We start from the raw sequence: 26,541 nt of genomic DNA, 5'->3' as shown, positions 1-26,541 counted from the left end.
TAAAAAAATGCATGATTATCTCAATTAACACATGAAACCCTCTTAAGATGTATCTCGGTTTTACCAGTCACCAAAAACAAAGAAATATTTGTATTTATGCAGTTATGTACGAAAAATATGGATGTTTTCAGTTTGGATGGTATTTTTTTTCTGTTGATCACCTACAGATTACTGGTTGGAGCTCATCAAAGAAAAACTGGACAATGCCAGTCATTGACATTGTCTTACTAAAACACTGCAATGGCAAATTCTTGCAAACCAGGTTCACTCAGATAGAACAGCCATTGTCATTTCGAAATACCCACCACTACTCTGCTGTATCCCATGGATATGAATCTTTTAATTTAGAAATAGATCATAAAATAATTTAATTGCTCTAAGAGAGCAAGAAAGAAAAATATGTACTTATTCTATCTGCCACCAGCCAAGAAGCTTTACTGCATTAATGGCTTGTTTTGAAGACTAATGTGCTGTAATTACACCAATAGTTTTGAATAAGTTTATGAACTCCTGGAGAGAGATAGGACGGCGAAGTACAGCTTCAGGGGGTAAGTTATGTAGTGAAGATGCAAACATAAAGGAAACAAGAATGACCTTTAAGGTCAAGAATGAGGTCATCCCTGACCTTAAAGGTCATTCTTGACATTTTTTTTCTCCGAGTCTCATTAGTTCTAAGCTACTGTTCTCAGTAGGTTTGAAAAACAGTGTGAATAGGGTTGCCACCCGTCCCTTAAAATACGGAACCGTCCCGTATTTGGGTTTTAAATGTAGCATCCTGTATTGAACCGATACGGGATATCGGTTCCGTATTCTACAAAAGTGGACATGTAATAATAAAAAATCAGTCCCCGAATACTTTATATAGTAGGCTGACCCAGTCATTGTTTCACTCACGGTGTTTTGGTGTTGCATTGTGCTCAACTGCTTTCTGGGTAACACAGACCAACCACGCTGCCGCCGCAGTCCCCTCCCCTCCCCACCGCCCCCGCTCCTGAGACTAGGACAACGCGCATTAGTGGGCGTCCCTTATTTTGATTTCTGAAAGGTGGCAACCCTAAGTGTGAAATATCATGGTGGCTTTCTGGAAAGAAAATGATGAATATTGTTGTTTCTGTTGACAGTGTGTTGCCAGTTATGCTTCCCCTCCCCCCCAAGAAAACAACTGAAATTGTGTCTGACCTTTCAACACTTATTTAAAACTGATGCTTTTCTGTCACACCTTTCCTCTAGAAATGGTGGGTTATGACAATGTTTATCACACCCTGTGTTTCTCCTCAGCTTTAAATTATCACCTCTGCATGAAAAACCTCTCAGCAGGACAACAGGAGGCCATCAACTCCTCTGCACTTAGATTGGCTTTCTGTTTGAGGATGGCTTTTGTTTGGTAGGGCACAAACTGCATTGCAGAGCACGATAAAAACAAGTGTAGCAGGGCTCTTTTGTCATATGAAAGAGCTCAAACATTTATATTAAAGTCAAGCTAAATTAATTACATAATTTTGTGTGATCTGTGACAATGGGAGAAAACAAAATGGTATCTTGTGCTTGTGCAAAGTCTTGTCATTAGAAAATATTATTTATTTATTTATTTATTTATTTATTTATTTATTTATTTATTTATTTATTTATTTATTTATTTATTTATTTATTTATTTATTTATTTAAGGCATTTCTAGATTCTGTTGTGAAAAGGCATCCGGCAGCGCCCTCCAGTGGTCTGAACGAGAGTAGCACCTTACTTGCGTTTTGAACCGTTTAAAAGTAAAAGATCTTTTCTCACCAGCCCTGCAATCCAAGAAAGTGGGAACTTTTACCCTTTACTGTTAATGAAGACGTTCATGTTTGAGTTTTTCTGTCAAAAAAATGGTACTAGAAGGGCACATGAGTGAAGCTGCTGCGAATACTTCTCTCTTCTGGCGTCGACGTATTATAACCTCGACACAATCAGGAAGTCCGGGCGTTTTTCCTCCGTGATTCAGATCGAAAACTTTGTTAGAAAGGGAAAGGGTCGGCTTTTAGCAATTAGTTATGAGGTGTCATATCTTTTAAGGGTCGCCGATCATTTATTGATGTCGTTTATTACACTGTTTTAAACACGCAACTCACTATTTAGGTCGTCGTCGTTAACCCGGAACACCTGGATTTTGATTTAAGAGAGATGGATGTTTCTCACCTCACTGAAGATGAAATGGCAGAGATAAAGAAAGACGTGAGTACGATAAATAGGTGATCAGCTGGCATCAGAATAAAAAAGTTTTTGAAAACGAGGTGAGCGGCGTGGAAACAACTTGACTGGCACAGTTTGTGAGCTTTGTTTGGATTTAAAGGCCCATTAAAAGAGGAAATACTTCACCACACCCTCTGTGTGTTCATGTAAACACCCAGTCCTGTCAAAAAGATAATAAATTGAGATACTCTGTACAACGTTATCAGTGAAGTAGAGTATTAGAAATGTTGTTAGGATTGACAACTATAGGGCTTTTCAAATGTTTCCATACCTCTTAGACATTTCCATAAATGTTTACATTACAGCCACATAGTTGTGTGAATTTTATTGGGATTTTATGGAATAGACCAACACAAAGTAAGACATACTTGTGAAACTGATGGAAAATTATATATTTGTCTAACCCTTGAATAATAACAATAGCTTGCTAGTGAATTAAGGTCTGGACATTGACTGGACTGTTCTAGCACATGGATCTGCTTCGATGTACATCACTCCATTGACTTGGCTGCATGTTTAAAGTCCTTATGGGATAGAAGGTCAACCTATGAGCCAGACTCAATCTTCTCTGTCGTGGCTGAAGAAGACAACCCCAGAGTACGATACCGCCACCATATTGCTCTGTGTCCCAAATCAGATATTCCTTTAGTAAAAATATTAAACAAAACTTCGTTCGTTGTTGGTAAAGCAATGAAAATGGCGCTGCGGAGAAGATGGAAGAGAGGACATGAAAGTTAAAAATCACCCATCCAGTTACATGGAGGCCAAAGGGTTATATTTTTATTTCATCTGACCAGAGCAACTTCTTCCGTGTGTTTATCATGTCTACTTTTATAGCTCATGGCAATTTAGAAACGACAAACAAAAATCTTTCAGTGATGGCTTTCCCCTTCCATAAAGTCCAGATTTATCAAGTTCATAACCAATAACTGTCCTGTCTGCAGCTCTTCTTGAGTTATCAGGGGCCTTTTGGCTGATTCTCTGATTAATGCCCTCTCTGCCTGGCCTGTTGGTTTCGGAGGCTGGCCATGTCTTAGCAACACTCTTTTCAAAGCTTGGGATATTGTTTTATAGAGTAACCCTGCTAAACCTCCACTTCTTTCTTCCTGACCTGCCTGCTGTGTTGCTTGATCTTCATTATGCTGTTTGTTCAGAAATGTTCTCTGAGATCTCTGGGACCTTCACACAACAGCTGGATTTATACTGAGTTGACCACTAAGATCCCACGCAAAGTTATGAATCTTTCTGCTTTGTTGTTAGATATTGTTACATGATTTCTCTTGCATTCCCAGGTGCTGACCAGACTGCGGCATTACCTCTGTGACAAGATCAGAGCAGACCGCCACCTGGACTACCTGCGTTCCCGGAGGATCCTGACCCGGGACGATGCGGAGGAGATAAGCTGCCGGACCACGCAGACCAAGAAGACGGCAACGCTGCTGGACATCCTGGCTGAGAACCCTCGGGGTTTGGACGCTCTGATTGACTCCATCCGGGAGATGCGCTCCCAAAACTTCATCATCACTAAAATCACAGACGAAGTGCAAAAAGCAAAAAACGAGAAGATCGAGTCTCTCAGAGGTGAGTTGGTTTTTGCATCGATCGAATGTGTGAAATGTTCTTTACCCACTCTTCTCTATTGTGTTCTCTGTCAATCAGCTGCGGGGGCCTCCAGTTCGTCCTCCGACAGCAGCTTCAGCACTCTGACCACAACGACTGACCTCCCCAACACCTTTTCAAACAACTCCACCCTCCTGTTCCACCCAGACGGGGAGCGAAGCCCTTCCACTTCAGACCTAGCCAGCTCTCTCAACGTGTCTTCGTTACAGAAGTGCGGAGACTTGCCCTCCGCGGCCGGGGCCAGCCTCGGTGTGGCACCCTCCTTGACCTCCTCCAGCCTCCCCAAGCCGGGGGACCCTGGGGCTCCTCCGCTGCCAGACGAGGTCATGGCAGAGTCACCTTCCAACATAGACGCCACGTCACCGGGGTGCACCAGCAGTGGGGGAGATCCTAATTTCCAGCCTCTCCGGTCGCGCTCGCTCACCCCAACGTCACACATCCCTCAGTTCACTTCTCTGTAGGACACTTCTCATCCAGGGACAGACCGTTTAACTCAATAAGCACACCCATTGGCTCTTCCTGTTACTTGTGCCTTTCATTTGGCAGAACACGAAGTACGTGAAACTACATGTTACCACTAGGCATGGGCCGCTGTGAGGTTCTCATCATGCTACCTGCTGAAACATTTTGAAATTCAAAACATGATCTAAGTACCTTGATGTAAACAAATAATTTTACCATCATATGCTGCTAAAATAATGTAACATGTTGATGTTTTCTAACTTGTTCTTTTGATTTTAATACACACTCTTGGATAGAACGTAGAATAAACACCTGCTAAAATTAGATGTAGTTTTCAAGTGCTTATGTTACACCTTTTTGCAGTTTCCCCTTTCGTACAAGAGTGCAATTTTAAATCATTTTTACTGTGATTTCCCACCATGACCGGATATGTTTCATTGACACTGAGACAATCTAAGAGCTGGCAAATCTGGCTTTTCTTGCAAGCAGCCTTCCTTCAGCTAAGGGTAGTGAGCAGCAACAGGAGGGGGTGGGGAAACAAATCACTGCACTCGTAGCCTGAGAAAACCTCATACACTCAAACACTTTGGTGCTAGATTAAAAGGATTTTGAATTAAAGGAGAAGTCTGATTACAAACTTTTGTCATGTCTTGATAGGATTTCTTTAGCTCTCACACATCACAGGGTTCCTACACAATCTGAAAAAAATATGCATTTTGATCTCAGTATTTTCCAGGTCTAAAAAAATCGTGGAAAAAGAAAAAGGGGTATGGAAGAAAATGTGTATTTTCAGATTAAATTCTCTTGTCTGTTCTTTTGATTATTCTTCCTCCCTTCTGTATCTCCTTCATTCCTTCCTTTCTTCCTTGTTTCCTGTTTTTCACCTTTCAAACTCTCTCATTTAAATCATCCTTTGCTTTTAACCTTGTGTCCTGGTTTCCTCACTCCTTCCTTTAAATAACTTATTTCCTTCATTTCATCCTTGTTTTCTCTTTTCCCTCTTCCCTCATGTATCCCTCCTACTTTATTTTATTTTTATGTCCTTGGCTTCCTCCATCCCTCTCTTTTATCCCACTTTTCCACTCTCTTACCTCCTTGTGTCCTTTATTTCCTTTTTCCTTTTTATCCCTCCTTGTTTCTTCTTTTTCTTTCCTGTTTCTTCCCTCCCTTTTTATATCCCTCCTATTTCTTTTTCCTTCCATCCTTGTGTTTTACCTTCCCTTAACGCTTCTTTCTTTTCTTCCCTGTACTTCTTCTCTCCCTTATTTCCTTCCTTTTTTCCTTGTGTCATCCCTACCTAGCTCCATTATGTCATTCTTCCTTTCCTTATTTCTTCCTTGAACCTTAGCAACTTTTGGCTTTACTCAGTCACCAAAAACTCAGGTTGCTCCTGCTGTTTCTCTGGCAGTGAATTAAAAGAATGTTATTCGCAATGTAGGAATGGTATGATGGGAACTTTTAACAGTTTTACAAACTAACTTTTTAAAATCTCAACAGACTTTTACAGCAGCACTTGGCCCATGCCTAGATATAACTACTCCAGTCCATGTTTTCATAATGAAAATGAAGGTATTTAGCCTTATAATGTTTGTGTATTTTGGATTCTGGCACCAAACAAAATGTTTGTTTTTGGTATACATATATTTAAATATTTTAACACAAAAAGATATGTAAAGATATTGTCCAAATGAATTGTACTACTGAAAAAAAAATTTATAAATTACAACCAAAGAAAATGTTCAAACTACAAACTTTTATTATGCAGTAGTTGCATTTAACATCATGTCATAAATTCCACCCTTTATGTAAAAGACTCAGAAAATCTGAGTCACCAACAGAAGCCTTGTCTACTTTTTTTTCTCATGTTTGAGGTGTGATTTCTTCAGAAATTGTTGGGTGTGAAAACATAGTAGCTGCAGTTTAGTTGATGGAAGAGGTGTTTCCTGTTGTTTCTGTGCATTACTGCAAGTGAACAAGAAATTATGTCACAGTAGCTTCACTACAAGTCTACAGTCATAAAACACAATGTGAATAATTAATACCCTCAGATCTTTGCATATGACTTGTATTTGCTGTATCCTAAATACTTAAAAAGATCAGATAGTGTTTTTTTTTTCCTTGAATATATGGTTCATGAACCAGTTGTGTGACAGACAGTGGCAGTTTTTGAATTTTGGTGCATTATAGGCTGAAGAAGTAGGGACACTTGATCATTTAATTAACTATCACTGGTAGAAATACAGGGCTGCACAGTGGCGCAGTTGGTGGAGCTGTTGCCTTGCAGCAAGAAGGTTCTGGGTTTGATTCCCGGCCCTGGTCTTTCTGCATGGGGTTTGCATGTTCTCCCTGTGCATGCGTGGGTTTTCTCCGGGTACTCCGGTTTCCTCCCACAATCCGAAAACATGACTGTCAGGTTAATTGGTCTGTCTAAATTGTCCCTAGGTGTGAGTGTGTATGTGTGTGTGCGTGGTTGCTTGTCCTATGTGTCTCTGTGTTGCCCTGCGACAGACTGGCGACCTGTCCAGGGTGTCCCCCGCCTCTCGCCCGGAACGTTAGCTGGAGATAGGCGCCAGCACCCCTCCCGAGCCCACTAAGGGACAAGGGTGTAAAGACGATGGATGGATGGATGGATGGATGGATGGATGGATGGATGGATGGATGGATGGATGGATGGATGGATGGATGGATGGATGGATGGATGGATGGATGGATGGATGGATGGATGGATGGATGGATGGATGGATGGATGGATGGATGGATGGATGGTAGAAATACATAGAAATAAGTCACAACTGCACAGGAACATGGCCACTTGTGGGACAAAAACTATGAAACAAAACTAAAAATACAATTATATAAATTATCAGAAACATTAAGACTTAATATGTCTTGGTTTTACGCTTTACCTAGAGTAAATTGGCCTTAATGACAAGAAAACAAAGACAAATGCTTTTTGTGTGTGTGTTTCTTTACAATTAAAGGTTTGACAAATATAACATGGTGTTCCAAATAATCTTTTTCAGTAAATATGTGTGATTTTGAAAATGAGATACTGAGCTCCACAATGAACAAGAAAAAAAAACAAAACATTAAAAATGGACCCTGACTTAAAACTTAAAACTTTTGCAAGATCCAAACCTACTTTTGCAAGATCTTGCAAAAGTAAGTCAGGGTCCATTTACTTTTATGTTTTTTTCTCAATGTCCATTGCAGGACTCAGTAGTGATGAAATACAGTCTAGACATCTTCTTAAAAATCATCAGAACTGCCATTAAAATTGAGCTAACTCTTAAACTGTGAATCAGAAACCTTAAGTATAGAAAAATGTTTTGTAACATTGCGTATAATACAGAGAGTGTCCATCTTAATTGACTGGACAATCAAACAAGTATTGGAAAACTTCAGTGCTACCTTTATTTATGTTTTTACCTCCTCGCTGTTCCTCAGGTTTTGCTCCCCTGGTTAGAAAACCATTTAAACCAAATGGTGGCAAATTCATCCTATTGATTACAGTGATGACTGTCCGTTTTTTACAGCTAATAATATCCCTGTATGATGGAGGAAGAGGAAAAGAACAAAAAAGGAACGATAGAAAAATCTGGAAAAAAAACTAAAATAACACAAAAAACATGTTTTTTCTTCTTTTTTAAAAAAATATATCTCAAAATGTGTTTATTATGTTTTGATAGTTTAGATTTGGGGTATTATGGTTGCTTTACTTAATTAAGAAATTTCCCCAACCTGTACTTGGTTAGTTTCTGGTTGTGCTGCGTCTGACACTGGAAACTTTTTTTTTTCTATTGTGGAAAAACTGGAACAACACAGAGGAATGACAGTCACTGCGGTGAAGACTGCTGTGATGCACTGTAACAAGCTGCTTTCTAAAAATCACACATAAGCCCCGCTGGGTGGACGACTGCTCTCTGGATCGCTGGTTCTCATCAGATATTGCAGGTCAACTTCATGTTTTTATTCAAATTATTCTGTAGATATATTAATGTCTAATTGTTGCATGCATTTGTAATATTAGGTAGATAATTAGCTATCACTGTTAGAAATACATAGAAATAAGTCACAACTGCTGGCTTTATTGGTTTTCATAGCTTTTAATCTTGTTTGCTTGTTGCAACAAGTTTTAAGTCAAACGTACGTTTACCAGTAAGATTATGAATCAACTAATTATTTTAAGAAACTTGTTCTCTAGCTTTCTCCTTTGAGTTTCTCTCTGTGCTGCAATGATCCACCATGACACTAAATTACACATAAGACATCTGTCGCTATATGCTTGCAAATAATAGTACATGTTAAATGTTCTTATGAAGTAACATAAACCGTCAGCCAAGATAATAAAAAGTAGCAAAACCAGTTAGATAAACATCAGAATGACTGGAATTGCTCAACAGGGTTCCTTGAAATATGCAGTGTACTCTGTGCTTTGTGGTCTACTTCTCTGCTTTGTCTGGTGCTCTCCAGTTTAATGGAGGAATCTGAGCAGCTGTTGACCCAGAGGTCAGAGGGGAAGAAGCCCAACGGACACTGCAGATGGAGCACTCGCCCCCTGGATTCGAAGGTGGTGGAGGATTTCAGAAGGAGGCTGAAGTACTTTTTTATGAATCCATGCGAGAAGTACAGAGCCAAGGGTCGGAAACCATGGAAACTCATGTTGCAAATATTGAAAATTGTCATCATCACAGCACAGGTGGTATAACATATTTTCTAGTTTTGTTGTTTTATTCAGCTGGCATAGATTTGTTGCTCACCTTACTGTCTCATTGTTACAGCTGGTCATGTTTGGCCTGAGCAATGAAATGATGGCTACATTCAAAGAGGACAATCTAATGACATTTGAACATCTGTTCCTGAAAGGATTCAAGGACCACTGGCAGGGAAACTATGCTCTTTATACTAAAGCCGACCTGTATGATCACATCTACCACGTCATCGACACGGTACATGAACAGGAAAGAATGCTGGGGTTTTTTGAAACATTGCATTAACAGTGTGCTCCTCTCCTTTTTTTCAGTACACCAATCTTCAGAACCTGACTCTAGCAAATCTTGCGTATGGGAAGATTGATGGCAAGTACACCCCGCTGTCTGTCTGTCAACTGCTTTACAAAAACACCACCATTGATCCGGAGAGAGACAGCTTCTACATTGATCCACACATTGATAAAGGTACAGAAATCAGACCTGCTGAAGTAGCGGTAGCATGAGGGACAGTTTCAAAAGTTATTTCTAAGGAAACTGGAAAGCGTTGCATGCATGTTTTTGCCCTAATCTTGGCAAGATAATTCAAGCTTAATCAGACTGAATATGAAAAACTATTTTCAAGCTTTGTCTTTGATTGGGACATTCTAGCACATAAATATGTTCTGGTTTTTAGTAGTCTGGTGTTTTATAATGCTTCTGTTTGCTGTGCTCCTAACATGACTTGTAACAAGCATCAAAAGACTTTCTTTTATTAATCAGCTTTCTGTTTGCCAATCTCCCTTAAAAAGGTCAGGCATTTGGAGTGTTTTTATAAAATCTGACTCAAAGTCAAGACTGGAAAATAATCATAATGTGGAGTTTCATGTGACACAAAAAGAGGAAATAACATAGTTAGTTCAATTAGTGTTGAATTCTTATCCTCATTTCACTGCTGTGCTAGCTAATGATATCTTTAAACACATTCTGCCTCCCCTTTAGAGTGTATTTCCATATTCCCGCCGACATCTCTTGACAATACTAATCTGGAAAGAAACATCAACTTCTCTTTAGATTTCAAAAGGTAGGAAACGCAAAGCTGATGTTAAACCAGCTGACAGCAGTGATGTCTGCTGATTGCGTGTCTGTGTGTTCAGGCTTGTGTCAGTTAACATCAACTTCACTCTGAAAACCGTCAATCTGCAGACCGTGCGGTACCACGAGCTACCAGACTGCTACGGCTTCCACATAAAGGTTGGTGAGAACATCTGATGACTGAAATACCATGATATAGGAAATGTTAGGAGTCTAGAACGATCTACAGACAAAGCAATGAATTTTACATTTATCTTAATCTTTTAAAATCTTATTTAATCCTTCATCACTTTTAATCATTTGCATTTTTAGTGTTTCATATTTGCATTTTATGAATTAATGATTGAATTAGTGAATTAATAAAAAATTTAAGCCTGTTCCACACATTTGAGGTGCATCAAAATTTTCAGTATCTTTCCTCACACACAGATCATCTTTGATAACTGTGCACACAGTGGAAAGATAAAAGTGGGTGTCAAAAATGATGTTCAAATTCATGAGTGCAAGGACTATAACGTGAGAGACTCCTGTAAGTTTTTACCCACAACTTATGAAATAAAATGCTTGCATTGCTTATTCAGGATGCAGAATAATACATAAAGTAGGAAGAAATTACCTGAAAACTGTGACTCTGGTTTTGCAGCTGGGAAAATTGATTACCTCGTTTTGATGTTTGATTCCTTGGTCATCTTCGCCTGTTTTGCCTCCCTCATTCTCTGCACGCGATCTATTGTCAAGGGCATTCAACTCCAGTTTGTAAGTTAAAGAAAGTCGATCTACCTGCAGTGTTTGCTGCTGTAAAGCTCAGTCCTAGTGTTATTTGAACAAAACTCGCAGTTAAAATCCCAGCAAAGTTTAGCACCATATTAGTAGGGATGGTGGTAAGACAGATTGAATAAATGAGTCTTATTTATACACAAAAAAACACATATTTAAGGATTACTAATTACAATTTCTAGACACGCTGATCAATTTAAAAAGATAAATAATAATTTCCAAAAATACTTTTGCTGTGTTTCTTTTATAGGAATTGGTATAGCAGTAAGTGCACCACGATTTTGTTATGAAAAAAAATCTTTTTATATATCTTTCCTAGAATCTGCAGTAAGTTTTGAGGGCATTGTATTAGATTAAAAGACAAGCTAATTAGAATTTTTTTCCATTATTATTATTTTTTCTTTCTAACAGTGTACTGTTTTCTTGTATCCAGGAATTCAACATTTTCTTCCAAACCCACTTCAATAAATTGGTGACTTGGTCAGAACGCATGGAGTTTGTGAATGGCTGGTATATATTCATTAACATCAGTGACACGCTAACCATCACCGGGTCAGTGATAAAAATAGGAATACAAACCAAGGTTTGCATGGATTTTATTGTTACATACTATGAGTATTTGTTAGAAACTTTCAAAGAGGGACTCACAAACCTTTAATGCAACTTTTCATTTTAAAGTTCCTGACCAACTATGATGTCTGCAGCATCTTACTTGGAACAGCCACCATGCTGGTGTGGATTGGTGTTATTCGCTACCTTGGTTACTTCAAGAAATACAACGTAAGAGCCTTCTCCATAGTTCTGGTTAACATATTCTGTCCAGAGAACCGAAAACAACTCACTTCCGTTCAGATCCTAATCCTAACCCTGAGGGCTGCCTTTCCTAACGTTATCCGGTTTTGCTGTTGCGCTGCCATGATCTACCTCGGGTACTGCTTCTGTGGTTGGATTGTTCTTGGACCTTATCATGACAAGGTAGGAATAATTCACCTTACTGGTGTGATTAATGGCCCTGATCTTCTATTAATCACCAGGTTATTATCCAAAAAACATTTTATTGTTTCCGTTTTTCAGTTCCGAACATTTGACAAAGTGACAGAGTGCCTCTTCTCTCTCATTAACGGAGACGACATGTTTGCCACCTTCCTTAATGTGCGAGACAAGAGCTACATGGTGTGGCTTTTCAGCAGAATCTATCTCTACACCTTCACGTCTCTCTTCATCTACATGGTGCTCAGCCTGTTCATCGCCCTAATCACCGACACCTATGAAACCATCAAAGTCTGTTTCTGTTGTACCTGCTGATATGTTGTAAATAGATTGTAAATGTACGATGACATTAAGGCCGTCTTATTTTGATGTGACATGTTTCTGTTTTTCTTTTTTATTTTGTTAGCATCACCAGAAAGACATCGAACCAGTGTCCCTGCTTCTTGCCTTCATAGAAGAAGGCCAGGATCAGCCTGAATCTGGACAATATCAATATGATGAGGAGTCTTCAAGCTGCTGTTTCTCTCCATGAGGCTGGTTTCAAAGAACTGCAAGGACGTAGAGTTAACTTTGAGGACAAAGTTGTTGCATATAAATGTCTTTGATAGTAGCCGGTGATAAAAGTGCCTGAAGGTATTGTTCAAACTGCCCTATATAATGATGTAATGCAAAAGAGAAGTTACTAGATTAGCCACAGCTTCCTAATTTAGTTGCATAAAGACCTGTTTAGAAACTAGTACAATAATGTATTGTAAAAGGATGTTTGTCGTCTTCGCCGTGTTAAAAAAAAAAAAAATTAGATCTGTATTTTAGTTGTACATTTTGAGGTTGTTAAAATTTACATCTGAGTCGATGTTGGCTGCTGTTTTTTCAGCACTCTCTGTTGTCTTTAACTTCATCATGTCTAGTTAGGGGCTGATTTCTAACAACTTTTTTGGGACCAAATATGACATCAGGAAACTCTGATCCAACCCCTCATAGATATTTTCAACATTTATACTGTGTCCTTGTGGAGAGATGTTGCAAGAGGTGTTTTAATACTCCATAGCTAGAGGGATTATATAGATGTTGGGGAAAAGTGGCCTCAGAATGCGGTCTTTGTTTTCTCTGTTTTATAATTACTAAATGCCACAAGTTATACTCAAGGTCCTGGTTCTGTTTTCAAGAACCAGGACCTGGACAGGCTAAGAAGTGTAACCACTTCTTTACCTCCTTGGTAAAGTTCATTCTTGGGTTTTAGAAAGAAAGCTCTGACTGATTGTCATATGTCTGATTCAAGAGCAAGCAATGTGACTTTGGGTGAGGGGATCATTAGATTGGTTGGCCAGTTAATATGTGTTTTGTGAAACTTGAGAAGGCTTACAACCATGTCTCTCAAGGCATTTTATTGGCATCTTATACTGGGTGTAGGATGTTGAAACAAGTTCCCTCCATAGTTTGATTGGGCCCTGGTTGTATAAATAAATAATACTCATGCATTTATTAATCTGTGTGCTGTCATTTTGTACAGTGGATACACTAAATGTGACATTTACCCCATCACCACAGGGGGGCATTGCAGTTCTTGGAAGCACAAATAGGGATTAAATGGAGATCATCCATCCATCCATCCATCCATCCATCCATCCATCCATCCATCCATCCATCCATCCATCCATCCATCCATCCATCCATCGTCTGTACCTGTTTATTCTGGCAGGATTACAGGCTGGGCTTCATTTAGTCGCCTAAATGAAGATAATACACTGTAAGTAGTAAATATCATGTGTTAGATATGCATTTTTATTTTTAAGGTGGTTTAGATATAAAGACTTTATCTAAGACTATCTATATAGACTAAAGAATATATCTTCAAAGAAGCCCCAGACTATATCTGTACAGGGCTTCTTTGAAGCACCAGATTGTCCGTGAATGTTTGTGCTGTAATATGATGTTATTATGTACATTATTATACAAAAGGTGGCGACTATCTCCTGTCACCACTAGGGGGCAATGTTGTACATTTCTTCGTTAGACACCTGACAGTATTTACATCTGCATAATCATTCACCGCCGCACATGTTTGTCCAATGTACGCCTGGCACACTGGTTGCTTAACTACGTTTCCTCCAATAAGAAAGCAGTTTAGTTGGACGACACCAAAACGATAGTCTTCAAAAGAGAGAGAGAGAAAAAAAACAAAAAAAAAACCACAGCAGCTGCTGAAGCCAGAGTGGAACCTGTCGGTTGTTATCTCCCGTTGGCCGAGTTAAGGTAGTGTTTGTATGTTGTTTAACGGTTATAGCAGGCTGTAGACTGAACTCGGTTTCAAAGCTGCAGGTTTTTTTTTATTTTATGAAATAAGGTCTCGTTAATCAAAGCCTCACCACAAAACTTGGGAAGGTTAGTTGACCTATTTCACGCCCTACATGAATGATTGTGTTTATGATATTAGCAACGAACGAACAAACGAACATGTTGAAAGGGGGACGTTAGCTACCAGTTCAGTGTATAAAATTACAATAATACATCATAACTGCTTGGCCAGCTCAAATCTAAAGTTAGGTGAAATGATGCCATTGTTTTTTTATTTATGAATAACCTTGCTAACTCATCACTATTAGACGACTACACGTGTTTATGCCGCAGTTTAGTCAAGTTAACTGGCCATGTTACGTTTTGCCACCCACTGTGTTGTCTCTGAAGATAAAGTTCTGTGTATGTGTGTGTTTTCTGGCTCAGCTTGATAAGAAAGCAAGTCATTTGAGCAGCCCTTGCGCGCATACACTATTATCAGTCAATTTTCTTTGCGTTCCTGAACACCAATGCAAGTTTTCTCGTTTGTTCACTCTCACACTATGTGCATTGTCGCTGTTAACCAATGGGAGTTGCTGACTGTGGTCGTGTCTCTCTGGCTCACCCTACATTTCCAGAGCATTTCATTTTTGTAGTTATTAGCCCGAAGGTCTGAAAGTTTAATATCAAATTTAAAATAATTTTAAAAGTAACTTGCATGTTCCACTTCTGACTAGTCTTATTCACTGATTAAGCATAACTAAAACCACTAATGGAGAAATGAAAAACTGATTATCTCTCCAGCATGACTCCTGTTAGTGGGTGGGATGCAAAGACAGCAAGTAAACATGTTTTCAAGGTTGTGTTATTAAGAAAAGTTGTTAGGCATACAGCTTTGAGAGAGTTTTTGGCTTCCCATTCTTCAGTCTTGGACCTACAAAAACCAAGTAAACAGATCTGGTTGATTATTACCTAGGCTCTTTTTTTTCAGACCATTATTAAGATTTTACCTTCAATTGTGCATGCTTTGCTTATCTGGGGAACACATTACACCAACCTGTACTATGGCAGAAAGGGTAAGCCAGCAGAAGCAGTGTGATGTTTTGGTTCAGGTTTTGCAAGGAAACCTTGAGCTGTTCCAAAGAAGCATCCATATACATGGATGGACAGTAAATCAATAACAATATGTATTTTGACAGACATGTTATCAATAAGGTAATACATTTGATAAAATATCCAATATACTGAATATTTACTGAACTCTGACCCAGAGATGCACAAGATTCTGGGAGATGTAGGCAGAGGAAAAGTTTTAGCTACCCAACTTCTCACAGTGAGCTAAGCAAGGCGAGTGGCATCAACTAAATCACTGTCTTTGGTCACCAAGCAACAACCTGAAAGTTGAGTAACTTTTGCAGCAGGAGGTTGAGGATTTGCTGTCATGCTTCTTCATAACTTCTTAAAAATAAAAAGTGTCATGGAGTAAAAACTGTGCACTGGAAAGGTGGCTCCACCAGTGCGGCAGTATTTCAGATATGTAAAACAAACAACAACAAAAAACTGTTTAGTCAACAACTATTATTGACATTGTCCAGCCCTGTGTGTTTGTTACATTGACACGTTCCACCTACCTAAGGAAACTGTAAATGGTCTCTCATGGAAACTGTATTCTGTGATGGTTGTGGCCTTGTTGGAGTTGATAATGTGCACAAAGAAGAATTTGAAATTGTTGTTCAGGAATGCTTAGAGGAGCGCAAAGAGTTTGAGGTGTTGGCTTGGCCTCTCGTTTTCTCTTATTTAATTTGAGCACCTATGGGACTTTGTGGACAAAGATCGCATCTTGCAAGTTGGATGACTTAAAGGACCTACTGCTAACTGTCGCTGTAAACAATTGGGAGTGGCTGTGGTCAGATTCCCCCACTTGTTGAGGCTCTTTTGGCAACTGTGGATCAACATTGAAGGGCAAGTGGTTATGCTATGCCTGATCTAAACGCTCTCGTAAGAATAAAATCAACCTACCCCTTTGCCATTTAAATAATACCGAGGGCTGACATGAGATTGTACTCCAATCTCAGTATAAAACCCCCTTCCAGGGAAATCCGTCAGATAATCCTGTGTGGCTGAAGCATCGGCACAGATTATTGCTGGTCCGTCTCATGGTTTGATGCCGTTTTGCAGGGCTCTGGTCCAGTGAGATCTTTTGATCGACCGCCTGACTGCTCATCTATCTCAGTGCTGATATCTCATGACCTCAGGTCCTCCGGTCCCAACGTTTCTGTGCAATGGGGGAGTGGAGGGCAACTAATGCATATATGGGTAAGTTTCTTTAATGTGCTGCAGTATTTCAGGAATAGACGGGCCCATTTGGCTGTTCTCTTTTTTTTTTTGTGTGTGTGTGTGTGATCTGCTTTAGGTGACCCACATTTTTGTCCTTATTTATAGAATCAACCCAGTTCAAGCTACTCAATGGGAGAAGGCACAATAGATGCAGTGTACTAACGATTTTGATGTTTTCTCTCTGTTCTCAGAAGGCCCTGAGATCTCGAGCATATCACATGTGACGATATCTCCCTCAAGACATAATCATGTGCCCGTGTACTCTTTGCCCTTGTCCAGAAGCTCCTACAGTGTAATAAGTGCATTTTGCACTGAAGATAATGTTCCTCAGAGCATTTCATACCTAAATCAGGTATGAAAATGTCAAGGTTCAGTGTGTTTTGTGATTAAGGTTGAATTAACATTAAGATCCCACAAAGAGGAAATTTCTCATTTTCAAGGTGACAAACCAGTTTCAAAGTGTCAAAATTTAAATGAAAGTTACAAAATGTTTTTCTTAAAAATCTGGTAGATGGGGTAAGACTTGACACAATTCACTATTAATAAAAGGCAAAAGTAAGCCATTGCACATTTTCACACAGTATTTAGGAATATAAATAAATTTCATCCAACTTGATCAGACCTATATAAATGGTATTAGGCTTCAAAATGCTTGAAATATAAGTCCCATGGAAAATGTTTTGCAATAAACTGCATAGGTATTTTTTTTGATTGTGAAATGATAAACAATATAAAAACTGGCATTGTTCCATCATCATTAATATGGTCCAATATAAACTACAATTTAATAAGAAATTCTTAATCTGAGAGAAACTGATTCAACCGTCTTTTTTCTGTTTGGTTTGTTTTAAAGATAAGTTTAGTTGAGGCCCCCCAACAAAGTTTGACCTGTGAACACTAATTAATGAAACAAACGATCGATCGTTTAATGATGAATTCAAGAACTCGTTTATCTTCACAGGAGCTTGCCGTGCTCGGTCTCTCCATGTGTATTGAGGCCAGCTCATCAGAGGGAGCGAGTCTAAAAGCGGTGCCAGTTCTAAATGCCATGTATGAATTGCTCCAAATTCATAAACGAAATATGTGCGCTTTAGAGGAGATGGAGAAGGAACAGTTGAAGAAGCTGAGCACCTTGGAGCATATTCAGATTAGCAATTCCAGACTAAAGGCAAGTATGTATGGAACCTCCATTAATTTGACCTTTTACATGTGCATACACAGATTTGAAATGACCTATAATTATTCACAATCAGTCACAACATACAGATGGCTTCAACGTTTTTTGGTTTTGCATTTGACATCATCTCTAGCCACTGATTCCTTTGTTAGGTGTCTTATTCTGAAAATGTTTGGGGGGAGAAATTTTAGATGTTTTTTTTTTTTTGTAATGGCTTCTTGAGACATGGTGAACATGGTAGTGTTTCAGAGATGGCCTCTCTGTGTCGAGTCAGAGTAATAAGATGATTGCTGAAAGGAGCTCAATTGGGTTCATCAGACCTGATCCACTTGTTGGAAATGTGGTTTTGTTTATTCATCCACTGAGCTAAGAAACCAGATGTTCAGGGACTCGGTCAAGGTCATTCAGATTTGACTCAAGACTTTGGCCAAGGTTAACATGGGTGTATGTTGTCAGTTTAGCCTTGAGTGAAACCGTTTTGTGAGCAACTTGCCTATTGTTTAGTTGGAGCAACTGCTTAATTTTCCAATTGCACAAACCAGTTTTGGGGCGGAGGCTTTTGACTTGAGTAAGAGCTCTTGTATCATTACCCTTATTGTTTTGTTTCTGATTTTTCTTCAGGATCAGTTGGAGCTGTCAATGAGGGAGAAGTCGGGACTGCATGAGACAGAGAGGCAGCTTCAACTAAAAATAAAAACTCTACAGAGCTGCCTAAAGACTGAAAAAGAGGAGGTACTGTGAAACATTATGACTTGCTTTTAATAATGAAAGCCTGAGTAATAAGCTGATGGAATGAGTAATAAGTCTCCTCAAATCTCAACAGGTTCAGAAGCTCCAAAGCATTATTGCTAGTCGTGCCTCTCAATATAGTCATGATGCCAAGAGAAAAGAGAGGGAAGCTGCAAAACTGAAGGAACGCCTCAGTCAGCTATTGGTTGACAGAAAAGAAAGGAAACTAGGTAAATCTGCTAATCTTTAAGGAATTGTGTGTTAAAACTTTTTAAATCCAGGAACAATTGGTGCTTTATTTTTATTTTCGTCATAGCTATTGATGTTCTGAATAGCTTGGGGCGATCAGATGGAAAAAGGAGTATGTGGAAGACGGCAAAATTGTCAGCTAGGTATCGTACAAACCAACTCCCTCATAACCGTTTTTGTGGGACATCTGCAGCCTAATTGCGTGCACGACTGTCATTCTGCAGCCACGAGAGTGAGATGTATAAAACGTTGCTCGGAGACTACGAGACGAGTCGGAAGGCTTTGATTTTGGAAAATGCCGAGCTTAAAAAAGTCCTCCAGCAGATGAAGAAGGAGATGATGCACATTCTGGCTCCACGGCAGCAGTCCACCAGCGGAGCCACCGCTGCTGATGACAGCCAGGAGCAGGTTTGTAAAACAAACATTTGTAGAACCCATTTCACCTGGTAGAACAGGTGTGACCATGTCAGGATTATAGGCTACCCTACTTTTACACATCTTCATTTGAGTGATACCAGGGTTTTGTGATGTTGTTTCAAAGCGTTGACTTTGTTTTCCTTAAGACACTTCTAACTAATTTTGCAGCATAATTTGGTCCATTGTTCATCTGGAAGACCCATTTCTACCTGAGCTTTAAATATTGCTTTTATATTACCACACTTCTTTCCCTCATGATGCCTTCTAGGTTGAAAAGCACACCAGTTTTTTATTTTTTATTTAAATTTTTTTATGCAGTGTATGCAAGCGTCTGATTTTTACTATAATTTCTCAAAGACTAAATCAACGCTATTGTCTGGTTTTATCTGGTTTGCATTGTTTTATTCAAGGTTGAGTCGGATGAAGAGAAAGCGGGAAACGCAAGCAGGGAAGCCTTGGACCACTCTTGTGAACTTGCCAGGGAGCAACTCCTCAACAGCATCCGCCAGCAGTGGAGGAAACTGAGAAACCATGTAGAAAAGTTAGACCAAGGTACACGTGTTGCTGTATCATTTTCTCAATGCTGCTTAATCTTTTTTTTCACCATATTTTGATTTACTTTGCCTTGTTGTTTTTTTTTGTTTAAAATGTGAACATTTTTGTTCATTGTCATGCAAACGTTTTGGTGACCTTGAAACTTTAAAGCAAGAACCACAAGCTACAATGTATTTTTTTTACAAGCACAAAGGGGTGCACTGTTTTTAAATAAGATAAATGGATAAATTGTTAAAAATTTTATATAAAAAATGTGTATTTGAGAGTTCATATCTTGTCGAGTCGATGCTTTTCAAAAACCAAATTTCTCTGCAGTCTCGGCCTCTAGTCTTTTGCGATATTCTTACAGCTTTTATTTAGTGATTGTTTTTTTTAACCCATTCTTTGAATAATAACTTAAGATCAGATCCTCAAGTCTTGTCAAATATTCTCATTTAGTGCTGGACTTCAACTCTAACACATGAATAGGTTGTGATATAAAAAATTTTACATTTCTGTTGCTGGCCAGGCTGAGGGTGAAATCGTATCAGATTAAAGATGTTAAATATAAATGCACACAACCCTGCTTTTTAAGGATGGTAAATGCTTCATGCTAGGAAGGAAATTTTGAATAATTGGTTTTCCGTTTTCTTAGCCTCACAGGTGCAGAATCAGATGGAGTCCAACAAAGACACTGTACCTTTGGAAACTCACGAGGATGAGATGGAGAGAATGAGGCAGGAAGTCCAGCAATGCAGGGAGTTCATTCATGCACAGCAGCAACTTCTCCAGGTCAGTATCGGCTAATTTAAATGAAAGATCAAGTCTGTTTAAGGTAAAGGTTAATGTTTTTTTATTATTAAAATTTTTTGTTAGCAACAACTAAACACATCATTTGATGACGAGACAGCAGCTCTCCTTAACGACTGCTACACCCTAGAGGAAAAGGAGCGTCTCAAAGAAGAATGGACACTCTTTGAGGAGCAGAAGAAAAACTTTGAGAAGGAAAGAAAAAACTTTACTGAGGCTGCTATTCGATTAGGGCGAGAAGTATGTGTGTTATCATACATCATTTTAACTTTAAGTGGTGGAATAACTTTTTTTTTAAAATTAAAAATATTTTGTATTCCACAGAAAATGTCTTTTGAGGAAGACCGAGCTGCATGGCTCAAGAATCAATTTTTAAACGCAACGCCATTTGCAAATCGCAGGAGATATTCCTCATCAGATGGTCAAAGTGCCTTATCAGTTAGTAAGTCTATTTAATAAACATGTTATTTGGGGAAAGAAAAAAAAAACGGTCATGGATACAATCATTTAACAAAGTAAGATTTTATATATAAACTGATAATTGCCTGCTCCATACAAATTATAAGTATGGTAAAGTGCATAAAAATATCTAAATTGATGTCCTTAAAATTTCAACTAAATTGAAGAAATTCTTTTAAAACAACTGAGTACACTTCATGTTGTTTCATAGTTTAAATAACTAAATCTAGCATGCATAACTTAAAACTCTGTGTTACACTGTATTATTGACTGAGACGTTTTGACCCAGATGTCTTTGTATTTGCTCGTGTCTTTTAGTTGTGACTTGCTAGATAAAAAGTATATCCCAGACGCCTAGTGCCACTTCATACCACAATCAAGTAACTATGTCGCCTTTGGTAGTTACGATAATGCTGTATATATCAAAAATAACTTGCACTTCGGCAAAAGAGGCAAGTAGCTAAGCACGCCCTTACTATTTGAACAAGTTGAGCAACAGCTAGGTGCTATTAATTAAATTCAATTATTTAAGGGATCTCTAGCAGGTCTGAGCATGTCTGCACAAGCACATGTTTTACTTGGAACTTGATCTTTGGTATTTTGGGGGTTTTAACAGAATGCCAGCAAGGAAAGATTTCAGGAGTGGTCTTGAAGGTATTTCTGTCCACTAATCTCCTAAGGAGTTTAATAAAACATAAGAGTTCATAATTTCTCACAGGGCAGATTTCACTCTCCCTGCTATCAGGGCCAGAGCAGCTTCACTGAGACCATCCGTTGCCGAGTTAAGTTTCCAAAGATTTGAGAGGTATGCACAGATTCTAGCAAAGACCCAAGTTGCCTTATTGAATGTTGACCATTAATATAAACCTGATGGGACAGGAGGGAACATGAACAAATACTGTTTTGATTTTGTTTGCACAGCTTATTGAAATACAACAGCCATTATAATATCACAGTAGCAAAGAACTGTGGATTCAGTGACAATTCACTTCCCATGTTATTTCAATTGCCATGCATTCGTGGTCTACATGTCATTAAAATATTAGGAAATTTGAGTGGGCTCTAACAACTCTTGATGATCAAATTGATTTGTAGTTTAGTAGCTGAGATCCTAAAGCTCATGTAGAGTAGTTAGGATGTTATGCTGAAGGATAAAGTATTAAGTGTTTTTATCCAAATGTTTGGCAACAGTATCCCAATTACAAGTTCCGGTGAAGTTGTCCTGCCGTAACCTTAAGTCTACAAATCTGTCATTACAGATTTCTTTTGTTTGTTTTTTTTTTTGCTCATATTTCTTACATGGCAGGAAGCGAACCAGAGGTTAGGATGTCTTCTGCAAAAGCAAAGCGGTCCAAGTCGCCAACCTATACTACATTCTCCACTCCCAAACCTTCACGAAGTTCTCCCATGCCATCAACAACTGAACTTTACAGGACTCTTCGCCTCCTATCAGACAGCAGGTGCTTATGCTTGTGTTTACCATTTTATTAGCGTTTCCTTTTGCTACATCTTAAGATGTCTTGCTGAATTACTACATAATCTCACCGGTCTCTTCTAATTTCAGTTGCTCCAAACATTCAAATCGGGGACGCTGGCTTGAGACGAGAACCATAGAAGATGGACACCCTCAGTTTAAGTCTAATCTCCAAGCTCGCGCTGGTGAAATGAGTGTTTTTACTTTTGGTGAAGATCACAGTGTCACTTAATCAGGGTGTCACTGATGCCTTCCCCATCCCCGCTCCCTATTCTGAACACTAGCATTGACTTATTTGCCCTCACACAAGTGATGAACTAATGTTCTATTGATACATGGATGACGGATCGCTCACCAAAGCTGATTAAATAAGCACTTTATAGAGATCCTTTTTATTTTACAAACTGAGCAGCACTGAAATTTTAGATGGTAAGATATATTTATGTATATAGTGACTTAAATGCATAGAATTTTGAAATACAAAGTCTGTAAATTCTAGGTTTTAATAAAATGGGGTAAATGAAAGTATAATTTATACGTCTGCCACAATAAAGCTTTTCTTTTCCAAATGTTTCATTTTCTCTGTACTTTGGCGCCCTCTGGCGTCTTAAAACGGCAGCAGTACAACAACCGGAATCCGGATGTTCCCATCTTTTGCTTTTGTCAGAGCATCGTCGCCGCAAGAATCGCTACTATCGCTCTGCTTTGGGGAAAAGAAAACGTACAAACACACAAAGAATGTCCAGCTCTTCTAACTTGGCCACTATGAAAAAGGCGGTACAGCAGCTTCGCTTCGAGGCGAGCATAAACAGAGTGAAGGTGAGCAGGAGTTTCGCCGTTTTTTGTGGCGAATATCAGAAGTGTCGCCCGTTAGTGCCCGTTACACTGATCCGCTAACACTTAGCTAGAGCTTGAAGCTATCGGCCGCATATAGGCCGTGATCAACAGGCATAAGAAGGTAATTTTGCTTAGAGTTGAAATGTAAGGAATGTTTATTTTGAACATGTAACGTGTAAAGAGCAGATAATGTTTGAGGGTAGCCGTTAGTAGTATCGGGAGTTCCTAACGCGTGTTAATTTGTAAGAGGGGAAATGTACAGCGCGTATAATTGTTTAAAAAAAAACGAGTTTTCAGCATAAATCTTTCACCTGCCTAATACTAAAGACGAGGGATCGCTCTTAGCTGGCCATAAAAGTTGAATATTGACAATATGTGTTACTTATTTCTGTTAATGGACTATGATCTTTGCAGAAGCTAACCATGTAGTAGGGGGGTACATGTCCACCAGATCCCTGGTAAATCATTTAGACTGGTTAAGATGCGCTTTTTTCTTTCTAAGCAGGGGGCGGGGGGTCTGAAAATGCTGCAGTTCAAGAAATCATTTAAATATTGATTTACAATTTGTGGCAAATGTGTAGGTTAATTTAAGCATGTTGTAGGGTATTATATATACAAGTGTTTGCACTTGTATATGTTATTTCATGGGTGTGTGCAGCAACACCTCAGAATGTTCCCAAAAAGCCTAACCCAAAGGGGCATCACTGGTTTTAGAGCAGCTTCACTAAACATTGCCAGTTTTACAACGCATGACTTCTTTCATGGTTCACTGTGGCAAAAGAACCAAGAAAATAAAAATAGAAAAAGTTTAAAACGTCTTGGAAAAATGGTAACTGGGATATAAGCTATGACTCAATTTTCCATATTTTGTTGTCCCGTAGACAGTCACTCCAAAAAAAAAAAAAAAGGCTGAAGAAACTAGCTGTTTAGAATGCTTTATGGAAACATATTAAAGGAAAGTTGGTAGAAAAAAAGGTGCACAAGAAACACAAATATTCAGATCCCTGAGAGGATTGTTCAGCAAAATTCATTCAAGGATGAGTAGAAAAAGGTGCTCTGATGCTCTGAGGAAATTAATTTTGAATTTCATTTGAAAATCAAGACCAAAACATACCAGTCATTGTTTTAATGACTGTGGCATCACTGCCGTTGACTGACTATATCTATTGAGACACTTTAAACGAGACACTGGTTATATTCTGTCATTAGTCACGCAAAGTATTTCCATCTGTCAGCACCACGCCTCTGTCACATAGTGTTCTTTGCGTTCTCAATACCTCACAGAAGTAATTAGCATGCCCCACCTCTTAAAGCTGCAGTAGGTAACTTACTATATATATATGTATGTTTTCCATATTTATTAAAGGTGCCACTTGACACTAAGACATATCTCCTGGTTTTGATTGGTTGTTTCTGATGAGGAGTGGTCCATTTCTGAAGATGGTATTAGAACCACAGGAAGGAGACAGAGGAACTCTTCTTTTTTTTCTTCACAGATTTGTCTGACAATTTGAGAATGTGTTGATAGTTTTAATAAATGTGGGAAAAACACGTGTTACTGAAGCTTTAAAATTGTAATGTTAAAGAGTAAGAACACAGCAAGAGTTAAAATGGGATTGGTAATTAATTGTACAAGTGTAACATTTTATTAGAGCTTAATAAACAGGCTCTCCCTTTCATTTAGTTAACAAAAACATTAAATATATGGTCTGATCAAATGTTGATGAAGCTGTTGCATTAGATTGATTTGTCTGCTCTTTCTAATAAAAAGCTGTATTTGTTTGACGAGAACTTATTAAATCCAAACAGTCCTTCAGACACTTAATGGGGAAATATATCATGAATACTTTTAATGACTTCCTGAAAATAATGAATGCTGCATTTTCTATATTCCTGAAGCACCAGGCCCATGTAGTGAGCCATGATCTGTTTTTACGATTCCAGTTGGCTTTCATTCAAACTGATGCAACAGGTTTTCAACTACAAGCTTAAATGACACCCTGCTATTTTTAGTGATGCAGTATTTGTTCGACTAATACAAGTCCACCCAAGAGATAAAAAGGGCTTTCAGTATTTGTACAGTTTAACTCATTGGTATCCAGCTATAAGACTCAAATGTATTATTCCTACTTTTAAATTAACTTTTTATTATTATTATTATTGAATGGAATTGTTCTATTTAATGGCAGTACATGTATTTTTCCATGAAACACCCGATTCCTCTTTGGTTGCCAGGTTTCCCAGGCAGCTGTGGACCTGCAGCAGTTTTGCTTGCAGAATGCCTTGCAGGACCCTCTGCTCACTGGAGTGTCCTCCAGCACCAACCCCTTCAGGCCGCAGAAAGTCTGCTCCTTCTTGTGAAATTACCCTCTTCATTGGTAAGTAGGCCATACATATGCAGCACAATCACATGTATGATTAATATATCTGTGAAGTAGCTTTAATACTCTTTGCTATGTTTTTGTAGGTGTTCTTTTTTTTTTTTTTAAACAAAGTTAATTTACTCTCCTTGTGGTTGTTTCTTTGTCCTGCAGGCCTTCATTTAGACGCTACAGGGAAGATGACCTCAGCACTGCTCCTCATGCCAAGCCATTATACTGCCACGGGAAGCGTAGAACACATTGAAGTCGTATCAGGAAAATAAATTATTAGGAACATTAGAGTAAAAGGAAGAGGGGTTTTTTTGTGTTTTTTTTGTTTTTTCATGGCACACTGTGATTTTTAAGTAATTGATTGTGCCTTTTTGTATCAATCTGTTGTTGTGGTCTTTTTTTTTTTTTTTGCTTTGGACTTTTTGTATTTAAAAATAAAAACATTCATAGCTACAAGGCTTTTTTTTGTATTTTTAAATGTAAGCGGTTTTATTATTAAATGAACAGTTACTTTAACAGAGTGAAGGAGCCAACAAAAGATTACAGCTGTGATTTATTGCAAAGATTCTTGACTCTTTTATTTGGTTATTAGAAGCAGAGATGTGAGAAGAGTGAAAATGCAAAAATAGCGAACATTTTATATCAAATTTATCCAGCATGTAGTAAAGATAAAATAAGGCTACATGCTATGTTAAATACAAAATGGTATTTCCAACACAATACAATAAATAAACACAAAAACTACTTATTAAAATGAATGTTTATGGTAGTTTGTGATTGAAGAAGCTTAAGAGAACAGTAGGGATTTATTTATCACAGGATCATATAATCTTCACATGAATTTCCAAAACTATTTGGTGAGATTTCAACCCTCCAATAGGCAGTAAGATGGATTTAAAGTACAAAAGATATTAAATGATATTTTACATGTAAGCAATAATAATTAAAAAAAAGTTTGCTCTATTTATTTGGTTTGTTTTTACTTTGATCTTAAAGTGATCAGTGTTTGACTT

General features: G+C 38.4%; 5 protein-coding genes across 8 annotated transcripts in view; 4 read left to right on the top strand and 1 right to left on the bottom strand.

Moving 5' to 3' along the window:
• LOC103479897 (CCN family member 1-like) overlaps nucleotides 1-26,541 on the bottom strand; it is a 37,182-nt gene that overhangs the window by 4,119 nt on the left and 6,522 nt on the right. The window lies entirely within an intron of this gene.
• Nucleotides 1,701-7,305, top strand: bcl10 (BCL10 immune signaling adaptor). The gene is made up of 3 exons (XM_008434546.2): nucleotides 1,701-2,209; nucleotides 3,520-3,808; nucleotides 3,887-7,305. Exons 1-3 carry the CDS (start codon nucleotides 2,159-2,161, stop codon nucleotides 4,306-4,308), a joined length of 762 nt encoding a protein of 253 aa, XP_008432768.2. The 5' UTR covers nucleotides 1,701-2,158; the 3' UTR covers nucleotides 4,309-7,305.
• mcoln3a (mucolipin TRP cation channel 3a) lies at nucleotides 7,469-13,345 on the top strand. 2 transcript variants are annotated; one of them, XM_017310014.2, is made up of 13 exons: nucleotides 7,471-8,263; nucleotides 8,783-9,008; nucleotides 9,091-9,258; nucleotides 9,333-9,486; nucleotides 10,000-10,081; nucleotides 10,155-10,251; nucleotides 10,522-10,621; nucleotides 10,736-10,848; nucleotides 11,303-11,452; nucleotides 11,548-11,649; nucleotides 11,722-11,844; nucleotides 11,944-12,150; nucleotides 12,266-13,345. In XM_017310014.2, exons 2-13 carry the CDS (start codon nucleotides 8,787-8,789, stop codon nucleotides 12,389-12,391), a joined length of 1,644 nt encoding a protein of 547 aa, XP_017165503.2. In that variant the 5' UTR covers nucleotides 7,471-8,263; nucleotides 8,783-8,786; the 3' UTR covers nucleotides 12,392-13,345. The 2 variants fall into 2 exon arrangements, with proteins under 2 accessions (XP_008432764.2, XP_017165503.2); XM_008434542.3 differs by having other exon boundaries at nucleotides 7,469-8,263; nucleotides 11,548-11,844.
• On the top strand, nucleotides 14,004-22,888 carry ssx2ipa (synovial sarcoma, X breakpoint 2 interacting protein a). 3 transcript variants are annotated; one of them, XM_081598419.1, is made up of 14 exons: nucleotides 14,004-14,112; nucleotides 16,312-16,449; nucleotides 16,665-16,822; nucleotides 17,432-17,638; nucleotides 18,269-18,379; nucleotides 18,471-18,606; nucleotides 18,693-18,768; nucleotides 18,850-19,033; nucleotides 19,453-19,594; nucleotides 20,232-20,368; nucleotides 20,453-20,626; nucleotides 20,711-20,828; nucleotides 22,152-22,305; nucleotides 22,410-22,888. In XM_081598419.1, the coding sequence occupies exons 2-14, from the start codon at nucleotides 16,416-16,418 to the stop codon at nucleotides 22,549-22,551; spliced, it is 1,773 nt and encodes a 590-aa protein (XP_081454545.1). In that variant the 5' UTR covers nucleotides 14,004-14,112; nucleotides 16,312-16,415; the 3' UTR covers nucleotides 22,552-22,888. The 3 variants fall into 3 exon arrangements, with proteins under 3 accessions (XP_081454545.1, XP_008432763.2, XP_081454544.1); XM_008434541.3 differs by having other exon boundaries at nucleotides 16,662-16,822; XM_081598418.1 differs by lacking the exon at nucleotides 14,004-14,112 and adding an exon at nucleotides 14,114-14,241 and having other exon boundaries at nucleotides 16,662-16,822.
• Nucleotides 22,945-26,495, top strand: LOC103479858 (guanine nucleotide-binding protein G(I)/G(S)/G(O) subunit gamma-5-like). Its single transcript, XM_008434538.3, has 3 exons — nucleotides 22,945-23,138; nucleotides 25,392-25,534; nucleotides 25,691-26,495. The coding sequence occupies exons 1-2, from the start codon at nucleotides 23,058-23,060 to the stop codon at nucleotides 25,515-25,517; spliced, it is 207 nt and encodes a 68-aa protein (XP_008432760.1). The 5' UTR covers nucleotides 22,945-23,057; the 3' UTR covers nucleotides 25,518-25,534; nucleotides 25,691-26,495.

This window comes from Poecilia reticulata, chromosome 17 (genome assembly GCF_904066995.2).
Source record: "Poecilia reticulata chromosome 17, P_reticulata-male-v2, whole genome shotgun sequence".
Lineage (NCBI taxonomy): Eukaryota > Metazoa > Chordata > Actinopteri > Cyprinodontiformes > Poeciliidae > Poecilia > Poecilia reticulata.
Note: the sequence above shows the minus strand (reverse complement) of the source record. Positions and strands in the feature narration are given on the sequence as shown.

Bases quoted from the DNA above. Each gene is read 5' to 3' on its own strand.
- bcl10 (XM_008434546.2), top strand. From the start codon at position 2,159: ATGGATGTTTCTCACCTCACTGAAGATGAAATGGCAGAGATAAAGAAA. The intron at 2,210-3,519 runs GTGAGTACGATA...TTGCATTCCCAG, and splicing joins TGGCAGAGATAAAGAAAGAC to GTGCTGACCAGACTGCGGCA. The intron at 3,809-3,886 runs GTGAGTTGGTTT...TCTGTCAATCAG, and splicing joins GAAGATCGAGTCTCTCAGAG to CTGCGGGGGCCTCCAGTTCG.
- mcoln3a (XM_008434542.3), top strand. From the start codon at position 8,787: ATGGAGGAATCTGAGCAGCTGTTGACCCAGAGGTCAGAGGGGAAGAAG. The intron at 9,009-9,090 runs GTGGTATAACAT...TCATTGTTACAG, and splicing joins TTGTCATCATCACAGCACAG to CTGGTCATGTTTGGCCTGAG. The intron at 11,453-11,547 runs GTTTGCATGGAT...TTCATTTTAAAG, and splicing joins AAATAGGAATACAAACCAAG to TTCCTGACCAACTATGATGT.
- ssx2ipa (XM_008434541.3), top strand. From the start codon at position 16,416: ATGGGGGAGTGGAGGGCAACTAATGCATATATGG. The intron at 16,450-16,661 runs GTAAGTTTCTTT...CTCTGTTCTCAG, and splicing joins GGCAACTAATGCATATATGG to AAGGCCCTGAGATCTCGAGC. The intron at 20,829-22,151 runs GTAAGTCTATTT...CTTACATGGCAG, and splicing joins TCAAAGTGCCTTATCAGTTA to GAAGCGAACCAGAGGTTAGG.
- LOC103479858 (XM_008434538.3), top strand. From the start codon at position 23,058: ATGTCCAGCTCTTCTAACTTGGCCACTATGAAAAAGGCGGTACAGCAG. The intron at 23,139-25,391 runs GTGAGCAGGAGT...TTTGGTTGCCAG, and splicing joins CGAGCATAAACAGAGTGAAG to GTTTCCCAGGCAGCTGTGGA.